This window comes from Sceloporus occidentalis, unplaced genomic scaffold (genome assembly GCF_023333645.1).
Source record: "Sceloporus occidentalis isolate IW3139 unplaced genomic scaffold, rSceOcc1.0.p SCAF_1, whole genome shotgun sequence".
Taxonomy (NCBI): Eukaryota; Metazoa; Chordata; class Lepidosauria; order Squamata; family Phrynosomatidae; genus Sceloporus; species Sceloporus occidentalis.
The window spans coordinates 210,982,794-211,002,400 of NW_028316981.1; the positions used below are offsets into that span (position 1 = coordinate 210,982,794).

Here is a 19,607-nt window from a genome sequence, read left to right on the forward strand (position 1 = left end):
AAAGGGGGCGGGATTAGCGCGACGGGTTCCAGCGTTGAGGGTTTTTGTGTTGCCACTGTGGTGACTTTCACACGGAAACGGGGACTTTTCAGAGCTTTCCGTGTGATTTTGGTGCCTGGCTCTATTTCAGTGCGTTTTTGGTGACTTTTGCCTATTTCAGCTCCAGCCCTGACTCTGAGAGCGAGGCTGGCTACAGAGCAACCAACCCTTTGGAGTGTCACACACTCACAGTTTTCAGCCAATCAGAGAGAGGACTGGAGAGTGGTCGCCGCCCCCACCCTCAGGAAGAGCTCTCTCTCTCTCTCTCTCTCTCTCTCAGCCCCTGACTCCCTAAGTCTAGCTTTCCTAGACTTAAGCATACTTCCTCAGCTGCATGGGAATTGTAGTTCATTGTGGCACCAGAGCTCTTTCTCACAAAACTACAATTCCCAGGGTTCCCTAGCACTGAGCCAGGGCAGTTAAACCGGTCTCAAACTGGATTATTTCTGCAGTATGGATTGGACCTTGAGCATTTTTAATAACTAAGGTCCAAAACACACTGCAGAAATAATCCAGTTTGTGACCGCTTTAACTCTCCTGGCTCAGTGCTTGGGAATCCTGGGAATTGTAGTTTGTTGTGGCACCAGAGCTCTTTCTGTCAGAGAAGGCTCAATGTCTCACAAAACTACACTTCCCAGGGTTCCCTAGCACTGAGCCAGGGCCGTTAAAGCAGTCTCAAACTGGATTATTTCTGCAGTGTGTCTTGGACCCAACTCAGGTTGCATCTTCACTCCAGACTCCAGAGACAATTCCCAGGATTCCATAGCACTGAGCCAGGGCACCTAAAGTCATCTTGAACTGGTTTATTTCTGCAGTGTGTCTTGGACCCAACTCAGGCTGCATCTTCACTCCAGAGACAACCCAGTTTCATACCGTTTTTTACTGCCATGGCCCAGTGCTATGAAATCCTGGGAATTGTAGTTTGTTGTCACACCAGAGTTTGCTGAGAGAGAAGGTTAAATGTCTCCGAAAACTAGAATTCCCAGGATTCCCTAGCACTGAGCCATGGCAATTAAAAGGGTGTCAAACTGGATTTATTTCTGCAGTGCGGTTGCAGCCTAAAACATTTATATTTGGCACAAAGCTTCCTGACTCCCCTTCATGTCAAAATAAATATCTTTAAAAGCATTAGAAGGACTGAAAGATTCTTTGGTTGGTTTTAATGGTCATTTTGAGAGTTGAAATAAGTTCCAGTTACTTTTATTCAATTACTTTTATTGCCGTATTAACATTACGGGGACTTTTTGGGGATTGTGACTGAATATTTGGTGTGATGTGGGGGGATTCGGTGCGTTTTGGGCCAAACGTTTGGGGAATGATCTTCCAGGCTGATTGGCAACACTGAAAGAGGCTTGCTTTGGAGCAAGGCTCCTCCTCCAGCTCCTCTTCCTGGGGCCTAAAGGCAGGAAGCAGAGAGGGAGAGCTGCACCTTGCAAGCCTTGGAGTTGGGGGCCTCCTCTCTGGCCATGGCTGCAGAGGCTCGGTGGAGCTACCAAGGGGACCCCCAGGAAGGCCAGCAAGCCCCTCTTGGTAAGAAGGGCCAGGGCTTGGCAGGGTCAGTTGCTGCTGTCTTTGCTTTGCTGCTCCTGTTTGACTTGTGGGTTTCCTTGCCAAAGAGCTGGAACACGTGGCAGGGTTTCCCCATCTCTGGAGCCTGTAGCCATCAAAGCAGGTCTTCCCAGATCAGTTCCAGTTTAATGCTGGACAAGGCCCAAAACATCATGCCAGGCTCAGGTCTTGTAAGCCCAGGGACATGGCTGGCTTGCTTGGATTAATGTTTCTGTCATTGTGTGTCTGTCTGCCTTTCTCTTTTCCTACTCCCTTCTACGGTTCAAATCTTACTCCAGAAATAATCCAGTTTGAGATGGCTATAGGGCCCATTACAGACAGGCCAAAATAAAGCCGCTTTGGGTCTCTTTGGAGGTATGCTATTTGAATGGTGCATGAGTCCTAAGAGGCCAGAATCTGCGCCAAAGCCATGCTCAGGTCCTAAGGACTGGAGCGCAGCTTCTGGACTCTTATGATGCGTGTGTCATTTAAACGGCATGCCTTCAAAGTGGCCCAAAGCAGCTTTATTTGGGCCTGTCTGTAATGGGCCCTATAGCCATCTCAAACTGGATTATTTCTGGAGTAAGATTTGGACCATAGTCTGCGTGAGCCCTTTATTTTCCCTGGCTCAGTGTTAGAGAGTTTGTCGTTTATTGTGGCACCAGAGTCCCCTCTGAGAGAGAAGGCTAAATGTCCCACAAAACTGCGGTTCGCAGGATTTCCTAGCCTTGAAGCCAGGGCAGTCAAAGTGGTCTGAAACTGGATTGTTTCTGCAGTGTGTTTCGGACCCAAGTTAAATGGATAAATGGGAAAACGAAAGTTGTTACTGACAGTTGTTTCTGACTTACGGTAACCGGCTTAAGGCAACCCTACCATAAGGTTTTCCTGGCAAGTTTCTTCAGAGAGGGGTTTGCCGTTGCTAAACTTTGAGGCTGAGACAGTGTGACTTGCCCAAGGTCACACAGTGGGTTTCCATGGTGAAGTCTGGATTCAAACCGGCATCCATATTCATAGTCCAACACTGAAACCACTCATTGTGACAATAGGCTTGGTTAACATTTAGCTGGATACAAATGCAGAGCTATAAAAAGAGGTGCACTTTGGTTTTGGCAGGAACTTTAAAATACCTGTCACAATCCAACTCTGATTTGAGCCTCTACAAGTCTCCTCTTTTTAAAGAAGGGTTTAAATGCTTGCAGAGTTTCCCTGACCTTAGTTTTCTTTCTCACACAGTTCAGTTTACCAATGGCAAACTGAAGAGCTCTGAAAATATGACTTTCAACTTGTACAGAAGCAAAAAGGCCACAAACCCCAGAAAGAAGCAGAAAGTAACTTTGGTGAGTAGATTTCTGATTTGTAAGCTTATTTTTCTGATTGATAAGAGCAGTGAACCCTAAATTTATTTACAGTTGGCCCTCCATTTTCGTGGGGGATCCGTTCTGGAACACACACACACCCCACGAAAACAGAGGCTTGCGCTTATTCAAGCCCCATAGGTTAGAATGGAGCATGCTGCTGGGCACACGCGCCATTGCAAGTAGAAGAGGTTGCCCCTCCACATATATTCAAGAGCGCGGATCTCAGATCCATGCATTAGTAGGGGCGACTGTATTTACTTACATATTTACAACTTCCCCCTAAAGCTTTTTCTTTGTTGAATTTGGAGAGGCTTACATAAAGCTCTGACTCTGAAGCTTTATCATCAGACATTGAAGCATTGTTACAGAGCAGTCTGATACATGTCTCCTCAGAGGTATGATCCACCGTGTACTGAGATTTATTCTTATTCAGTGTATATAGGATTGTAGTGTTTGTTTTTAATAACTCAGGTTGCATTGACACTACAGATATGGTCTAGTGTGACACCACTTAAACTGCCCTGGCTCAGTGTGATGCAGTTCTGGGAATTGTAGTTCTGCGAGACGTTGAGCCTTCTGTGAAGTTGAAGGCTTTCACTGACGGCATCCATAGTTGTACATCTCTGGAGCCTTTGGTATACAAGACCACAAGATGTCAGCATAATCTTGAAAAAGCCATACTGAATGCTACAGGTGACAGGTATTAAAGCATTTTCAGGATGTAGTATATTCCAGGTAAAAATCAGTTCTGAGTTAGCCCACCAACCTTGTATTGCACCCGGAAGCTAATCGGCAGCCAGTGAAGAGCTTTTAGAACTGGTCTTATATGGTCAAACCTTATCTGGCTGCCATATTTTGAACTAATTGAAGCTTTCGAACTTGGTACAAGGGTAGCCCCATGTAGAGCGCATTACAGAAATCAAGACGAGATAAGTAACATAAGCCTGCCATGTTAGTGACTGTGACATTAATGTCATATACCATATTATGGTGAAATGCCCCTGTCTGTGCGCTTTGTGATTTTTGAAAATAATATATATGTCATACTTTTAATAAAAGACAAACAGTTGGCTTAAAGGCAGGGGGTTGTGTATGAAAAGTCACCATGCTAGGTTGTATTGAAGAAAAGGACAAGTGTGTGTTTCTATCAGGTTCTGTATAAGCTGTGCTCACTAGGCTTTCAGTTGGGAAAGGGAAACAGGAAGAGAAATAGAGAGAAATTGCATGGATGCTTACAACAGATACCTTTTTTCTTTTAGGATACTTTAAATAGTCATGAAGCCAGTAAGTTCCCATGTTGTGGTTTAAAGAAAGCCCAGTGTTTTTGGGGTATTGTTTCTAGTTTTAAAAGCTGTTTGTGTGTTTAAAAAAAGTATCTGTATTTCACAACTTCATTTTCTTTCTTTTTAGAATGCAGAAACAGAGAGGCTCTCTTATGTGGGAAATAATTTTGGTACAGGAGCCCTGAAGTGCAATAATTTATGCAGGTATAATATATATGCTTCTATGTCCGAAACGGGTGTAACTATATATTTGCTTTAATTAGATTACCAGCATTGAAGCTAATCTTGAACTCTTTTAGAATTACAGTGGTGCCTCGGGTTACGAAATTAATTCGTTCCGCTGTCAATTTCGTAACCCGAAAGGCTTTCGCAAGCCGAATTCCCATAGGCGCTAATGGGGAAAAGCCGCGATTCCGTGTAAAATAGCGCCGAAAAGCACCAAAAGTTTTTTCGTAACCCGAAAAAACTTTCTTAACCCGGAACAATGTTTTCCAATGGGATTTTTTCGTATCCCAAAAATTTCGTAACCTGGGTATTTCGTATCCCGAGGTACCACTGTATAAACATGAGCTGGTTCAGGATAGCAATACTTTCTGTAGAGAAAGGTAAAGAAAGAAAGAGTGTCTGTGAGCTACGTGGAGACAGATGGGATAGTATATCTTAAAGGCAGTGAACTATGAAATCAGGTATTTGAACACGTGTTGAGAGCATAATGATGCTTGTATCTTTTCAATAGTTTTATTTTATTGCTGTTCATGTTTTGTGTTATGCAAAAAATCTGTAATTTTAACAGGATTTCTGTACTGCCTTTTTACTGAGACACTCAAGGGAGTTATAGTTTAAAATAATTATTTACTAATGTCATGGACATAATATGGAGGAAGAATAAGCACAATTCACATATCAGAGCCACTTGAAGAGTCAGTTCTAGCAGCCAAATCTTGGTCTTCATTAAGTCAACAGAGGAGCCCTTTCTGTTTTTCTTGTTCCGTTTTAGTCAGCAGGAATAATAGCTATGGAAACAGAAGGGGAAGCAAACTTGTAGTTCTAGCTTACTGTACCTTTTGGTCCAGGAACAGACTCAAGAAGTCTAATTGGCAATATTTAGTTGAGCTTATAGTTGAAATAAAATATTTACTGCTCCACGCACTAAAATTAACAACAAAAATGCTTTAAAAATAAAAACAACAACAAAGACAAAGCACTAAGCTACTGACTAACTAAATTGGCAAAAGAGAGGCTAACCTGTGTTTCCACAGCTTCTGAAATGGCCTTATTTTCAATCTGAGTTCTTCCTCCCATTAGGTACTTTGTTAGTGTATTAGACAAGAACTCTGGAGAAATGGAAGTCTACAATGCAGAATTATTCAACATGCAGCCCTTGGTTTCAGGTGGGTTAATGATGTTTTTCAGATTTACTGTGGCAGATTTTTTGGTTTGCAGTATTTTATTAAGAGACAAGTTACATGGTCAGCATAGTCATATCAAACATTTAGGCCTGTTACAAACTGCCAAAATAAAGCTGCTTCGGGTCTCTTTGGAGGTATGCTATTTAAATGATGCATGGGTCCTAAGAGTCCGGAGGTCGCGCCAAAGCCACACTCCATTCCTAAGCACTGGAGTGCAGCTTTGGTGCAGCTTCCGGATTCTTAGGATGCATGCATCATTTAAACAGCATATCTCCAAAGAGACCCGAAGCAGCTTTATTTTGGCAGTCTGTAACAGGCCTTTGTACTAGAGTTTACTGTACCGACTTAAATGTGTTTGAAATGTCATGCCTGCGTATTCTTCCATAGTGATAAAAAACCTCCCAGAAGATAAAATTCTAGCTTGTCAGGAAGAAGAATAATCTGGAATCTTCCTGGCTCATAAACTAGCTTCTAAATGCACATTGTTTTTAATATGGGGACATGTGATCTCTAAAGTGATGCACTGGACTGGGGCTTTATTGTACCACTCAGTATTAAAGAGGAAGATGCAGTTACTGGCAACATATATTCACCAGTTAGACCATAGTGTATGGTTTGGTCCTTTAAGTGGTTATATCCATCCCTTGGAGGATCAGTGAAGACCAGCTTATATACTTAACCAAGGCATATGGCTCAGTTCTATAACAATTACTTCTCCAAATGCAGATGAGAAATGGATTGATTGTAAGTGGATAAAGGGGTCTGGGCAAACTCCCTGACATGCTAACTTTCATTTGCAGGGATTTAAAACAAACAAACAAAAAACCCCTATAGAACGATATTTTTAAACGCAGTCACCAAACTTACCTTCAGAAATGATAACAGTTCCAAATATATAGTGGGCCCTTCCCTTATGTGGGGGATCGATTCTGGAAACAATGGGGCTTGTGCTTGCGGTGCAGTGTGCGTGCACCATTACTTCTTCTGGTGCGGCTTTCAGCATATGCTGAAAGCCACATCTAGTGCACCCACATGGCCGTACTGTACTCATATGCCATATTTGGAAACACTTGAAAATCTGTACATAACAAAGTCCAAGTGTTTATACAAATCCCTCTTCGGCAAAATAAAGCAAGCCTATGGTCAAGTCATCCAGATGAAAGATCTAACATTTTCATTGCTTTCTCATTATTGAAACTCTGTTTTATTGGGATCATAGATAAGATTGTTTTGAGAAGCTGTCAGTTCTGATTGTACTGATTTTGTTCTGTTCTTTTTTTAAACAGATGATGTACCAGATGATGATCTATCAGAATATTTGGCTAAATCCTACAGAGAGAAGGTACAGCTTGTAAAGCAACCATTAGGAGATTATTACAGTAAAATTATATTAGCTTTTACCGATATTTTAGAGATCTTCTAGCATTGTTAATATCAGATTTGTACTGTAAATGCAAATCTGTGTTTTGGTTCACACACAGGACAATTGAGCAATTACTCTACAAACAAAAAACTGTGGCTCCCATCCATTATTTTTTGAACTTAAAAATCTGAACAGGAGGCCCACCATTTAAAAATAATTTCAGCATTTCAGTGATTTTGAGGACTTCTATTCAACAAAATCCATTAGAAAGTAGAACTAACTCACCTATTGGTATTCTCCCCTAGAACAACAGAATTTTAATCTTGGTCTTAGAAATATGTTCCACCGAAAGTTGGTGTCATGAATATGATATTCTCATCAATGATTGGTTTAACACCCTTTTTCCTTTATTAACGAAATCTCTGTTACATGTTTGGTTGACTGAATAATGTTTCTAATTTTACACTGAGTACAAATTGGTTGAATGTAAATAAATGATCCAGCTGGAACAAGGATTAGAATTGGTGCATTGTGTTTTGTTTCTTTAAATGATATTTGTTAGCTAAGGTGGAATAATGTACTCCCTGAACATCTTCTAAGGAGTTCAGCAGGTTTAGTGCCTTGTGTTCTTAGCTCCTTCAAAAAATGAAGCATCTCAGCAACAGATCACAGTGCATACAGTCTCTTGGTGCCTCCTGTAGCAATCTCTTAACACTCTTGCAGGTTGATCTCTGTATTGAAGCCTTTGGAACCAAGAAGCAGAAAAAAGCTCTTAGCTCTCGGAGAACGAATGCAGTCAGCAAGGAGGTCCTAAATAAAGCAGTGATCAAAGCAGCAGAAGATATTATAGAGACAAAGGGCACGGCTGGTAAGGAATGAGAACTGTAGACAGCAGATGTAGAAGAGCATACTTATCTAATAGGATCCCCAAGGCTTCCTTAATTTTGACCAATGTTTTGTGCTTCACTTTCTAGCAGGGACGTAGCCAAGGGGGGCGGTTCTTGGGGTCCGGACCCCCCCTTCCATTAGAAAAATGAATGGTGCGTACTGCTGCACCGCCGCATCCAAGCCTCATTATAATGGTGGCACTTAGTCTGGACCCCCCCCCCCTTCCTAAAATCCTAGCTACGTCCCTGTTTCTAGGGAATAGAAAAAGCAAACTGCTTTTGTTTTAATTTGATTTGAGTTGAGTTTTAATTCCAAGTTACTAATATATTGAATATATCAATAACTTGGAAATTTGGGTCTTCTGGCATATCCAGAACTATCAAAACTATAAAAGTACAAAATATTGAAAAACCATAAACTTTCTTAGTGTTGTGAACCTACTTTACCTTTGGCCTCCATGTGTTTTCCTCGCATGCAACCTCTTGACTATTTACCTTCTTTTTCTATAACCTCATTATTTGACAAGTACTGTAAGAGATCCTTAAGGACTTAACAATTCTGATAATTACTTTTTAAAATATCAGTGTCACAAATGCTACTGCCTTCTTTACTGTCTGTGCATTCTGCATCCCAAGCTGGTTCAGGAGCCACCTGATGGGATGGAGAGTCAGATCCCTTGTTTTGTAACACCCCCCCCCCAGAGGGTGGGACAAAGCCCACTTTAGTGGCATTTGAGAGCCCCCAGAGCCCTGACCATGGGTGCCAGACAGTTCATGAGGCGCTGCCTGAATGCTCTTTACTCCCTGTTTGCTTTCCTAGCCTGGAGAAGGTGAATAGAGAGTGAAGCCAGGCTCATAATTGGTACTTCCAACAGCTGTCTGAACTCTGATTCCTAAATGCACTTGCTCCCTGGTTTGCTTCCCTTGTGGTGTCCTGTTTCCTCCGGCCTTGTTTTCCTTCACCCTATCTCCCTCTAGAGAGGACAGGGCCTCAGTGAGAGGGTAAGCAGCCAGGGAACTTCAGTGATCAGATCAGGCCCATAGGCTGGGGGTTTCCTTCTCCTGTCCCCTTCCCTCACAACACTTTAAAAATACATGTAAAGATGAGCCTCCCCCCAGCACCTGTCTCTTAAAATTCTGCTTTTGTAAACCCCTCCACAAAAAAAAAAACCTCCCCAGACTGTTAAAGTGTAGATAAACAGCATGTTTTTCTACATTCTACCACCTGTAAACTGCAGATGGGGACTTATACATGCTTATATCTTCTATCTTTCTGCTTGAATCTTTCACATGGCACATGAAACCTGTGGCCCTCCAGATGTGGTTGAGCCACAACTCCGATTAGTCTTAAAGAGCAAAGAGATTAGTGGAGGATGATAGGAGTTGTAGCCCTCCAGATGTCATTGGAATTCAAGTAGTGTACATTCTGACACAGTGGATAGCAGGAAAGAATGCCCCATGGAGCTGGGATGTTCTTTCAGGATAAAGTGGGTACCCTGCTGATGGAATAGAGAGGCTGCTGATGCCCTGAAGTTTAATATTGTCGCTGTAGGACTCTTTTTCCAGGGAGATAAATATGATATTCTCTCTTGGTTAGTTTTTAAGAGAACCCTAAATACTCCTGTATTCCAGTCAGCTCTTAAATATTCTTGAGACTCCTTTTTTGTTCTGTTTTAATTGGTATTTTTTATTGTAAGAAGCTATATGAGGGAAGACACATGTTAGGCAGGGTGGAGTCTTAAATCTATCAAATAAATGAAAAATAACTAACAGCCTTATCTCCCTGCTCCTCACAGTAATATTCCATTTGTTTTCCAAGCTTTGGTCAATGACGCAGCAGAAGATAAGAAGTCAAATATTTCTGTGGTCCTTCCTCCATGCCATGAAGATGCAGAGAAACCAGAAGATGTTTACAAATTTGAAGACCGTATCCTTTATGGGCAGAATAAATGTTACCTTATTTTTGTGTGCCCAGACCTTAATGTCAAAGAAAAGGGATTGGCTTCAGTGTTAAAGAGCCAGTGGGAAAAAAAGGAGAAAGCTGATGGTGATCATAGCTTCATGGCCTGTTGAAGCTGTAAGCTGGATCTCTTTAAGGTGGTGGGGAGAGACTGGTGTAGTGCGATTTCTGAGAGGTTGCTGAAGTGACATTTTGGTGTTGGAAAGGACATTACAGTATATCAAATGTGTGAACGTTAGAGATGAGGGCAATTCTAAAATTGAAAGTCGGCTGAGCCCCTGGTGGTGGGAAAAAGTTCCATTTTTGCCTATGTAATGCGTTCCCCGGAGAATGTTGTATAGGATTAAAAGGTTTAAGATCCTCTTAGTTTCCACAGAAATGATCTGCCAGAGGGACCCCTGCTTTGGTTTTGCAATATACCTTGGTGATAGTTATTGGCAGTAGTTGCATATATGAAACAGATTTCTTCCTCCCTAAATGTGTGTTATCTTTCAGAAGCATGCACTAATATCTTTCTAGATTACCCAGCCATTACATAAACATATATTCTGCGTCCTGGGTTATCTGTCTTAATGACATGCCTTAGCTGAAAACATATTTCAGGAACAAAGATTAGATATTAGTTAAAATTAGTGAGGAGCATTGGCCCCATATATACGATTTCATCTATGGGAATACTATAATCAGCATTGCTGTGACCAAGGAACAGAGGAACTAGGAAAACATTACTCATCTGTACATTTGCTTCTGTCCCTTGTGAGCTAAGTAGAGCTTGCTAAAGATGTTTTTCTGTCTGAGTAGAGAAGATATTCTCCAATTAAGTAATGAGGGACAGGGACCACCAGAAGATCCTATGCAGATCCAATTGAAGTAAAAGGGATTGTATATTCCCAAAAGGTTGTAAACCCTGGCTTCTCAGCCAACCTATTGGACTCAGTGGTGCCTGATCTGGACTGCCTTTGACTCCTGGTTGCCCAGCCTGTGAAGGTAAGAAGAAAAGTATTTGTCAACCAGGAGGTTCCGAGGGAAATCTTTATAAGATGACTGTTACTATTCCAAACGTACCTTCAGTTATTTCACCTGCTGAATACGAAGCACTACAAGCTCCAGCTGCAGCATTCATAAACATCACAGCAGAAGACATCCTTAAAATGACAGAAGAGAAAAGGTGAGAGTGCTCTTAATGTGTTACAGACACAAAGAACCAGTGATGTCCTACCTGGCATTATTTAAAGTAAAAGTGTGAACTGTCTGTAATGACTCTTGCTAGCTGTGAGCAAAATAAGAACTAACTCACATGTGTTATATTATTTGATGACTCCACCCATCAGCCAGTAGTTTATGTGTGTCAGAAATCTTAACACTATAGACAAAGGACAGGAACTTACGATGTTTCAGATGCTGGATAGGAACTCTCTTTAGATTTTAGTATAACCATTGATGAAAGGTGATGGAATTGCAGTCTGGCATCATCTTGAGGGCCAGACATTCCCCAAACTCTATTGTAGGCAGATTTTTGGTTTCCAATGCTACCTTAGATACAGTGCTTTTTAAAATGAATTGCTTTGCATATTAACTTGTGAATAATCAAGTGAAGTTAATGCAGTAATGTTTTGAGAATATGCTCCTGGGATCCATCTTTCTTCCTCTTAGTGCTTAATTTTTGGAAGGTATATTAATGTTTAGTTTAAAAGCCCCTGAAAAAAGTATCTGAATGCTATAATGTATTAGACTTAATAAGGTGTTAAAAAGTATTTTCCTCTCTTAGATTTACAGTCATCCTTTCTGATTCATGGGGGTTCAGTTCCAGACCTACCCACCCCCGCGAATCCAGAAAACCAAATATTCGAGTCCCCTTTGGTTACAATGGCGGCATGCGCTAGGCACATGCACCATTTTGTCCTTCCTGGCTTGCCGTCCGTGAAGGAGAAAGACCACGGACTCCAAGTCCATGAATAGGAAGGAATGAGTTATTTTATTTTATTTTGTCTATTTGTGCCTTCCTTTTGAGAAAATGGCAACAGTCATGGCAAGATATGCAAGACTAGCGAAGGATAAAGAGTTAGTATTCTACAGGTGAGGGATTGTAAATGGTCTTGTAGGCAGAAAGCTGCAGACTGGTGGAGAAACTGACACAAATAAGGAAAGGATGTGAGTTCGGAGATACCTAAGATGAGCTTTCATGGGTAATATATGGGTCTTCAATGTAAGATTATAAATCCCATAATCCTCAACATATTTTCTGAGGGTTAGTGTTCATGGCAATTATAGTCCAACAAAATTTGCAGGACTATAATTTGCCTAATCCCTAATCTAGCATGTTAAATCTGTGTTCTTTGGTCATGATTTAGAGAGGGCCAGAGAATAAATAGCTATTGCCCATAAGGGCAATATGGTGTTTCACACTGGCATAAAAATCCACTTATTTTCAAAAACATAAAAGAGTCTGTTAATTTACAGCCCCTGGAAAAACAGCACTTGCTTACTTTTGTCAGAGTGCTTTTAGGCCTAATGACCATCTTGTCTGTCTTGCTTAGCCGCTGCTCCTTTGTCTTGAATGAACTTAAATCGATGCCTGTGAATGAGAAGAGTCGCGACCATAAAGCCCGATGTCTCTGGTTCCTAGATACTCTTGTCAAGATGAATTCACAACGTGTGGTGAAAAAGAAAAGTAAGGGTTTATTTTTCTCCTTGCTCACCTTAAATCCAGGATTGTAAAAATGTCCACCTGAAAGCCAAATTCAAATAGCCTGTGATCATCTTAATATACTTGCTTTTGATACTTTGAGGCACTTACCTCACTCCAGAGACTACAGGAAATATATCCCGGTCTGTCTCTCAAGTTGTACATGTTTTCCAGTGTTTAGTTTTTATTGAGTGGCGATAGGCAAAATTCTAGTTTATCCTGTTGCCTTGTGTAGATGCTTCACAATATCTGAACAGTAAATACCATCACTAGAGTTCCATTCATCTTGTGGACATATTTTACTTAATGTGAGACATTGGTGGGAACATGTAACCTGGACTTGCTGGACTACTAGCTTCCTTCACCCTTGCCAACATACGCAATGGTCAGGGCTGATGGGAGTTGCAATCCAGCTATAGCCAGAGGGTCTTACATTTCCCACTTCCAATGAATATGTAATAAATACCAAAACATTGTAAAATGGTAATTCAAGTCGTACAGGAGATTCTGTGAATGGGTGATCTATGAGCATGGCTTGGAGCATTATAATCAACATACAGAGAAAACGTTTTGAGAACAGTATTTCTTCTTTAATGAAAAATCTATTAGCAAATCAAGGGAATAGCCATGGGTGGTGTGTGGGCATCAGAAGTAACTAAACTCTCTGTGGAAGTTTTTGTGTGTATGTGCGTGCATGTATGTATGAATGAATGAATTCATGCATGTATGAATATGAATATATACCGTATATACTTGACTATAAGTCGACCTCATGTATAAGTCGAGGGCAAGTTGTGGGGCCAAAATTATGGATTTTGCTATGACCCGTGGATAAGTCGAGGGTAAAACTTAAGGGTATATAGCAAAGGATCTAAAGGACGAAGCAAAGCAAAACAATGTCAAAGAACTTATAAAATGAACTGTATGTGGTTACTCTTAAAACTGGATGGATGAGAAAGTAGAGGTGGTCAGTGCTTCACATATTATACTCTTGCTTTTCATCAGGAGATGGTTCCTTCTTTTAAATAAAAGTTAAGATACAGTATTTACATTGACTCGTGGATAAGTCGAGTCAGTTTTTGGGGGTCAATTTTTTGACCTAAATTTCTAGACTTATATATGAGTATATACAGTGTGTGTGTGTGTGTATATGCACACACTTGCACTCAATCTCACGCACATATGCTTTGAACAACCCATTTGTGCTAGGTGTCTAATGTGATGGTATAGTGATAAAGTGTATAATGGCATGGGTGGAAGGAGTGTTTGTGTTTTTTTAAAATATGGGATTAATGCAGAGGATATGAATTTGAGTGTACTAGTTTAAAAGACAGTAGTTTTAGTAACTGTTGTTGCTGTGAGCCTTCAAGTAATTTCTGACTGAATGGTGAACCTAAAGTGAATGAGTCACCAGATTTTCTTGGCAAGATGTTTGCTTTCCTCTAAGGCCCTGAGAGTGTCATTTGCCCAGGGTCACCCAGTAGGTTTCCATGGTCAAGCAGGGACTCGAATCCTGGTCTTCAGAGTCATAGTCCAGCACTCAAACCACTACACCATGCTGGCTCTCTTTAATAATTACACTGTAGAAAAAAAACTTTAAACGGCTGTGGTTACATTAGGAGTGCTAGTTGTAGATAACTACATTATTACTAGATGTAATTTACCTTATAGATCACTTCTCAGAATTAGGCATGCTTTTTGGATGATTTTAACACTTAGACTTTTGAGAGGGAGTTCTTTCTGAAAGCAGCTAAATCTAAAGACTAAGGAATTAAAATGAAAACATATGAGTAACCGATTAGAGATAGTTAGCAAATCATGTTAAATTATGTAACGGCTCTCTTAATGTTACCTGTGGAAATATCAATCTTCAGCTCATGTAATGAAATCTAAAATTCAACACTATCTACTTTTTTTGGCTGGTTTAGTACTAGAGAGTCCAAGTATTTGTGGGAAACTAACCTAAAAATGCTTACTGTTTTAGATGGTTTGGGACCTGAGTGTCCAGATGTCATCAGCAACAAGCTTGTGAGAGCTTTCACAGTGCTGTCCTATGGCGGTGGCAGGTAGACATTTTTATTTTGTTGTCAAGTCTAGCAAAATTTCTGAATCAGATTTTTGAGCTGCTTTGTTTTGATCACTCAGGCCAGGCAGAATGGCAGGATTTCACAGGACCATAGTAAAACAATGTCCAATGCAGCAGAAAGTGGCTATGAAATTAGTTCTTTATTGGCCACATGTTTGTTTGTGAGATATTTAGCCTTCTCTATCAGATAATTCTGGTGCCACAACAAACTACAGTTCCCAGAATTCCATAGCATTGAGCCATGGCAATTCAAGTGTTGTCAAACCGGATTATTTTCTCAGTGCGGATGCAACCTAGATCAAACGTCTGAACCATGGTAGCAAAACTAAATTGTGTGGTTTATCAGCATGTGTGTGGGTGCATGCACGCATGTGTCTATACGCACACACACACACACACTATATATATATATATATATATATATATATATATATATATATATATCCTTGTATTGTGCTCTTCATCATGTGGAAGCACAACTAACTATGTAGATTATAGGATTCCCAGAGTGAAAATGAGAGAGCTCTTTTACCTTTCATGATTGTGCAAGCAAGTAACAAGAAATACCTTTTGAAATTCCTGCTTTTATGTGACAGTTTTTAGTTTGGCAACACTAATACAGAATATTAAAATGACCCTGACTTAGAAATCCTGAGAGGCCAGCTTTGCACTCAGAGATTTCATCAAATGTATTCGATCTATTATGGAGTCTTAAGAGCTAGAGACATTTCTTTTCTAAAGGAAGGTGTGATGCCCAGGAAGCCAAATTCTACATTTAATACAGCATCTGCACTTACTAAGAGTCATTAAATTCTTGCATCTCTGGTTCTGAAAGACCATGAGAGGCTAGCTCTGATTGCTATTTTTATCATAAAATACTCCCCCATAGCCAAGCTATAGAGGAACCATCTCCCCTCACCATGGCTAAAAACTGAATTTAACATATGGTTGTAAACTGGAGGAATTTACTCAAATTTCTTTAAATTAAGCAAAATGCATAATTTGCATTTCACTAGCACAATTTCAATTGATATGGTGCAGAATGTCTACATTGGTGTTTCCTTAGGGAGGGTTTGGGGCGAGGTACACACACAACAAATACAGTATACTTTCTAGCACTTTGTTTTCCTTACTCATCATTTTATGTTTTAGGATAAATAATCAAATTTCCGCTTCAATGAAAATTAAGATAGCTGCCTATACCATTGCCCTTGCTTTGCATATTAACAACTTTGAAACAGACCTGACAGTCTTACAGCGGGATCTGAAACTACGAGATAGCAGGTGAGAGTAATTCCATGACTGTACTCAGAATCTGTTCCCTTATTAAATTGCAGTAGAAAACCTAGTTTTATGTGTTACCTTATACATTCTTCAGTTCAGTATTTTACTGCGTGATAGCATGCCTCTTCTGGCCTTGGAGAGTTTCCATGCAAGTAAGAAGTCAGAGCTCAGAAATGCATGGAGAGTCTCCACACACAAAGAATGCTCTCCATTCTCAAAGTGACAACCGAAGAGCCAGATGTAATGCACTCTCTCTGCATCTCCCTAGTTTTCAACAATGGTCCAAAACACACTGCAGAAATAACCCAGTTTGAGACTGCTTTAACTGCCCTGGCCAAAGGCTAGGGAATTTGGGGAACTGTGGTTCTGTGAGACATTGAGTCTTCTCTGTCAGAGAGCTCTTGTTCCACAATAAACTACAGTCCCCAGGATTCCCTAGCACTAAGCCAGGGCAGTTGAAGTGGCCTCAAACTGGATTATTTCTCCAGTGTGTTTTAGATCAATGACATTAGAGGGAGGTGAAGGTATTGGGATTGGAGAGCCATAACCAGCCTTGGAAGTCATATGTGCTACAGGCCACAGATGTAAATGTAAGTAAGTAAATGTAGATAAGTAAGCCTATCAATCGGCTTATCTACTGTAATGTGGGGTAGTAGTTAATCTGTAGGCACAGATGTTTTGTTCAAAAGTGTGCAGTTGATATAATGGCATAGCATATTAAATCACATCAAAAATTCAGGCCTCTTTTCCAAGGAGCTTATTAATCACTAATTTTGACTGGTATGATAGTTGAGAAGAAGCGATAAAGAGGCAAAGCTAACCAGTGAGGAAGAGCAGACTGCTATGAGATTAATGTGAGCATAATTATCTGTGCCTGTACAATGTTTTATTTTTTCATATCAGGATCATTGATATTGCCAAAGCGATGAGACTGAAGATTTCCAAAACCAAAGGCCTCTTTGGACTCGATGAGCACACGCTAGCGATTCTCTCTTTGCCGTTACCTAAGTACAAGGTGTCAGGAGGACGTCGTAAACGCAGGATGAACTAGAGGACTACAATGGCTCCTTTCCAGATTTTTCTTCTGTGTTGCACCATTTTGTGAAGGAATGCATTGCTATTCTTGCCACCACCTCAAGTTTTTCTTTCTTCCAGACGATGTTGACTTTTTTTTTTGGTAGTCAAAGATTTTATAGCCTAATTTCTTGTAATAAAGGTGATAAAACAACTGGATAATTTCTTTGCTGTTGCCGAGTGAGAAACTTTGCTTCTCTCCAGAGGTTGGGACTAACAACAGAGGTCTGCACTGGTATGTTAAGGACATCTGCAAAGGGTGGATCATCAACATCAACTACAGATTTTACTGTCAATTGTTATCTGAGTTCTGTGTAGCTATATGATGATCTCTTCCCCCACGTACAATTTGCATTAAAATACTTTAAATGCAAGCAGTGTTATTCATATACTAATGGCTTAGTCAATCTTTGTTTAAACGTATGCACAGTTCTTATATAGTTTCTAAGAGTAGCAGAAATGCTACAAATTGAAAACATGTTTAAGTCATGATGGTAAGAATAAATAAATTAATAATAATAATAATAATGTTTATTTATATACCGCTTTTCCAAATTAGATCAAAGCAGTGTACAACAGGAAGTACAATACAATATCCAAAGTCAAAATAAAACATAACAGGCCGCTCTCCCCCTCAAGATGGTGGTCAGAAGGAGGGCTCTTAGTCTTCAGGCCAGGCCTCTCTCCCCCTCAAGATGGCGGTCGGAAGGAGGGCTCTTAGTCTTCAGCATTTACATTTGTAGTGTTCCCAAGGAGGTATCTTTTTCAAGCCATTAAGACTAAACGTTTATCCTAGTCATTGCTGAGCTTGTCTCCCTATTTTCTGATGATAGCTATGGCTATTGTAAGGCTGTCTTAGGTGGTTGCACAAAATAGAAAGCTGCACCCAAAGATCTATTACTTTTCACTTGGTGTGTGAGCAGAAATAAATGAGTGGACTGTGTGTGAAGCTTGAGCATTATTGACATTATCTGGTTTCAGGTTTGATCAGTGCTTGGAAAGAGACTGCCAGTCTGAAGAACAGAACAATGGTATAACCAATTCAAGGAATTTCATAACAGCCTGCTGCTTTGCTTTTTGCAACACATGGTAGGCCTTCAAACATCCATCCATTTTTTAAAAAATTTGCCTTATGTTCCAACACTGAGGCCATTTTCTTTCCCTGTACCTTGCTTGCTTAATTATTTTGCTTCAGCTTCCTCTTGTCTCTCCACCCTCTTGACTTCACAGCTTACTTACACACAGACACAAGTCTAATTTCAATTTTGTGCAGTCTGTAATCACTGCAGCATTCCTATTATGTAAGGAAGCGCATTATGTGCAAGTAGTTTGAAACTGCTTAATGCACAGGTTTTCCTCTTCCCTCAGTGAGTAAATCAGGAGAGCTGCCCATTTCCAAGGGAGGACAAGGGAGACAGCATATACTACTCCACGGCTACAAAAATCCTGTCATTAGTGAGGAATTATTCTATTTCCTGTTCACTACGAAATCTATTCACAGCATGAGCCAGGTTCAGGGTAGCTGATGAGCCTAACAACCCTCTGGCATTTTACTACAAAATTGGAAGCTCTATTGTTTTTTAAAGTGACATTTCCCATCTTGCAATTCTACTCTCCCATCTTTTAAAATGAGGGAGCACAGAAGAGTGTATCCCACACCTTCTTTAAACAGATACAATGGCATACAAAAGTGAGAAAAGGAAAGGACAACTGACTTGATTTTGTTTCCATTGGGTTATCAGGTTTTGACATAATACTAGAAAGCAACTGTCAGTATCTCATCAGCAGTATTGCACTTATTAAATTATATTTGTGCATGTAATACGTTAACCACACAGTTCTGTATAGGAACGTTGCTGTCTGAGAGAGGTCAAACACCATCTGCAGACCCAGGCAATGAACCATTGAGAAACAACAGTTTTAGTGTCACCACAGCAGTCCCACTCTCCATGCTCTTAGGGATGGAGCAAATAGCTAGGAAGAGGCTGAGATTCAAAATGTTAGTCTGAACTATAAGTTTGGAGGGTGCTAGTTTGAGGATTCTAGAAATTGTGGTCCAAAAAGGATGCTTTCTCCGGTCAAGACAGTTTTCATCTTCCACCCAAACCATTATTTGACAGTGGCAAAGTAATATCTACAAATATTTCTTCCTCTTACTCCTTACTGAAAGTATTCCTTTGCAGCTGCCTACCTGACCTAAATAATATACTGTATTCTGGAAAAAAGGACAATTTACAGAAATGTGTTGTGTTTTAAAATATATCACTTTATTTTGCAATATACAGGTTTTCCTTAATAAAACTTTACATGGAATGGTTTAATATTCCTTTTAAAAAAGAAAAGAAATGTGGAACAGATTATAATACAGCCTAAAAAAGGTTTCTAAAAATTCTCAGTGGCTTCTGCAGGTAAAATTTAATTGCTTTTCAATGGGATGTCTATGGCTCTAATTCATCTGGTGATATGTGACCAAGTTTCATTAAGTTGCATCCAGAATTAGCTGTATGCAGCTGGGCTGCTAGAAGTCTACTGCCTTCTCCCTACCCCCTTTCTCCTTGAGGGGAACCTCCACCACCATCCCCCAAAATGCCCAGAAAACCCTACTAAAGGAGATTCCCCCCCCCCCTCAA

At 40.4% G+C, this 19,607-nt stretch overlaps 1 protein-coding gene across 1 annotated transcript; it reads left to right on the plus strand.

Moving 5' to 3' along the window:
* Positions 1 to 1,147: 1,147 nt before the first annotated feature.
* On the plus strand, positions 1,148 to 17,131 carry POLR1E (RNA polymerase I subunit E). Its single transcript, XM_089488741.1, has 12 exons — positions 1,148 to 1,569; positions 2,821 to 2,924; positions 4,356 to 4,432; positions 5,534 to 5,619; positions 6,924 to 6,979; positions 7,724 to 7,868; positions 9,707 to 9,814; positions 10,919 to 11,015; positions 12,385 to 12,518; positions 14,518 to 14,599; positions 15,772 to 15,903; positions 16,807 to 17,131. Exons 1-12 carry the CDS (start codon positions 1,506 to 1,508, stop codon positions 16,952 to 16,954), a joined length of 1,233 nt encoding a protein of 410 aa, XP_089344867.1. The 5' UTR covers positions 1,148 to 1,505; the 3' UTR covers positions 16,955 to 17,131.
* Positions 17,132 to 19,607: the final 2,476 nt, after the last annotated feature.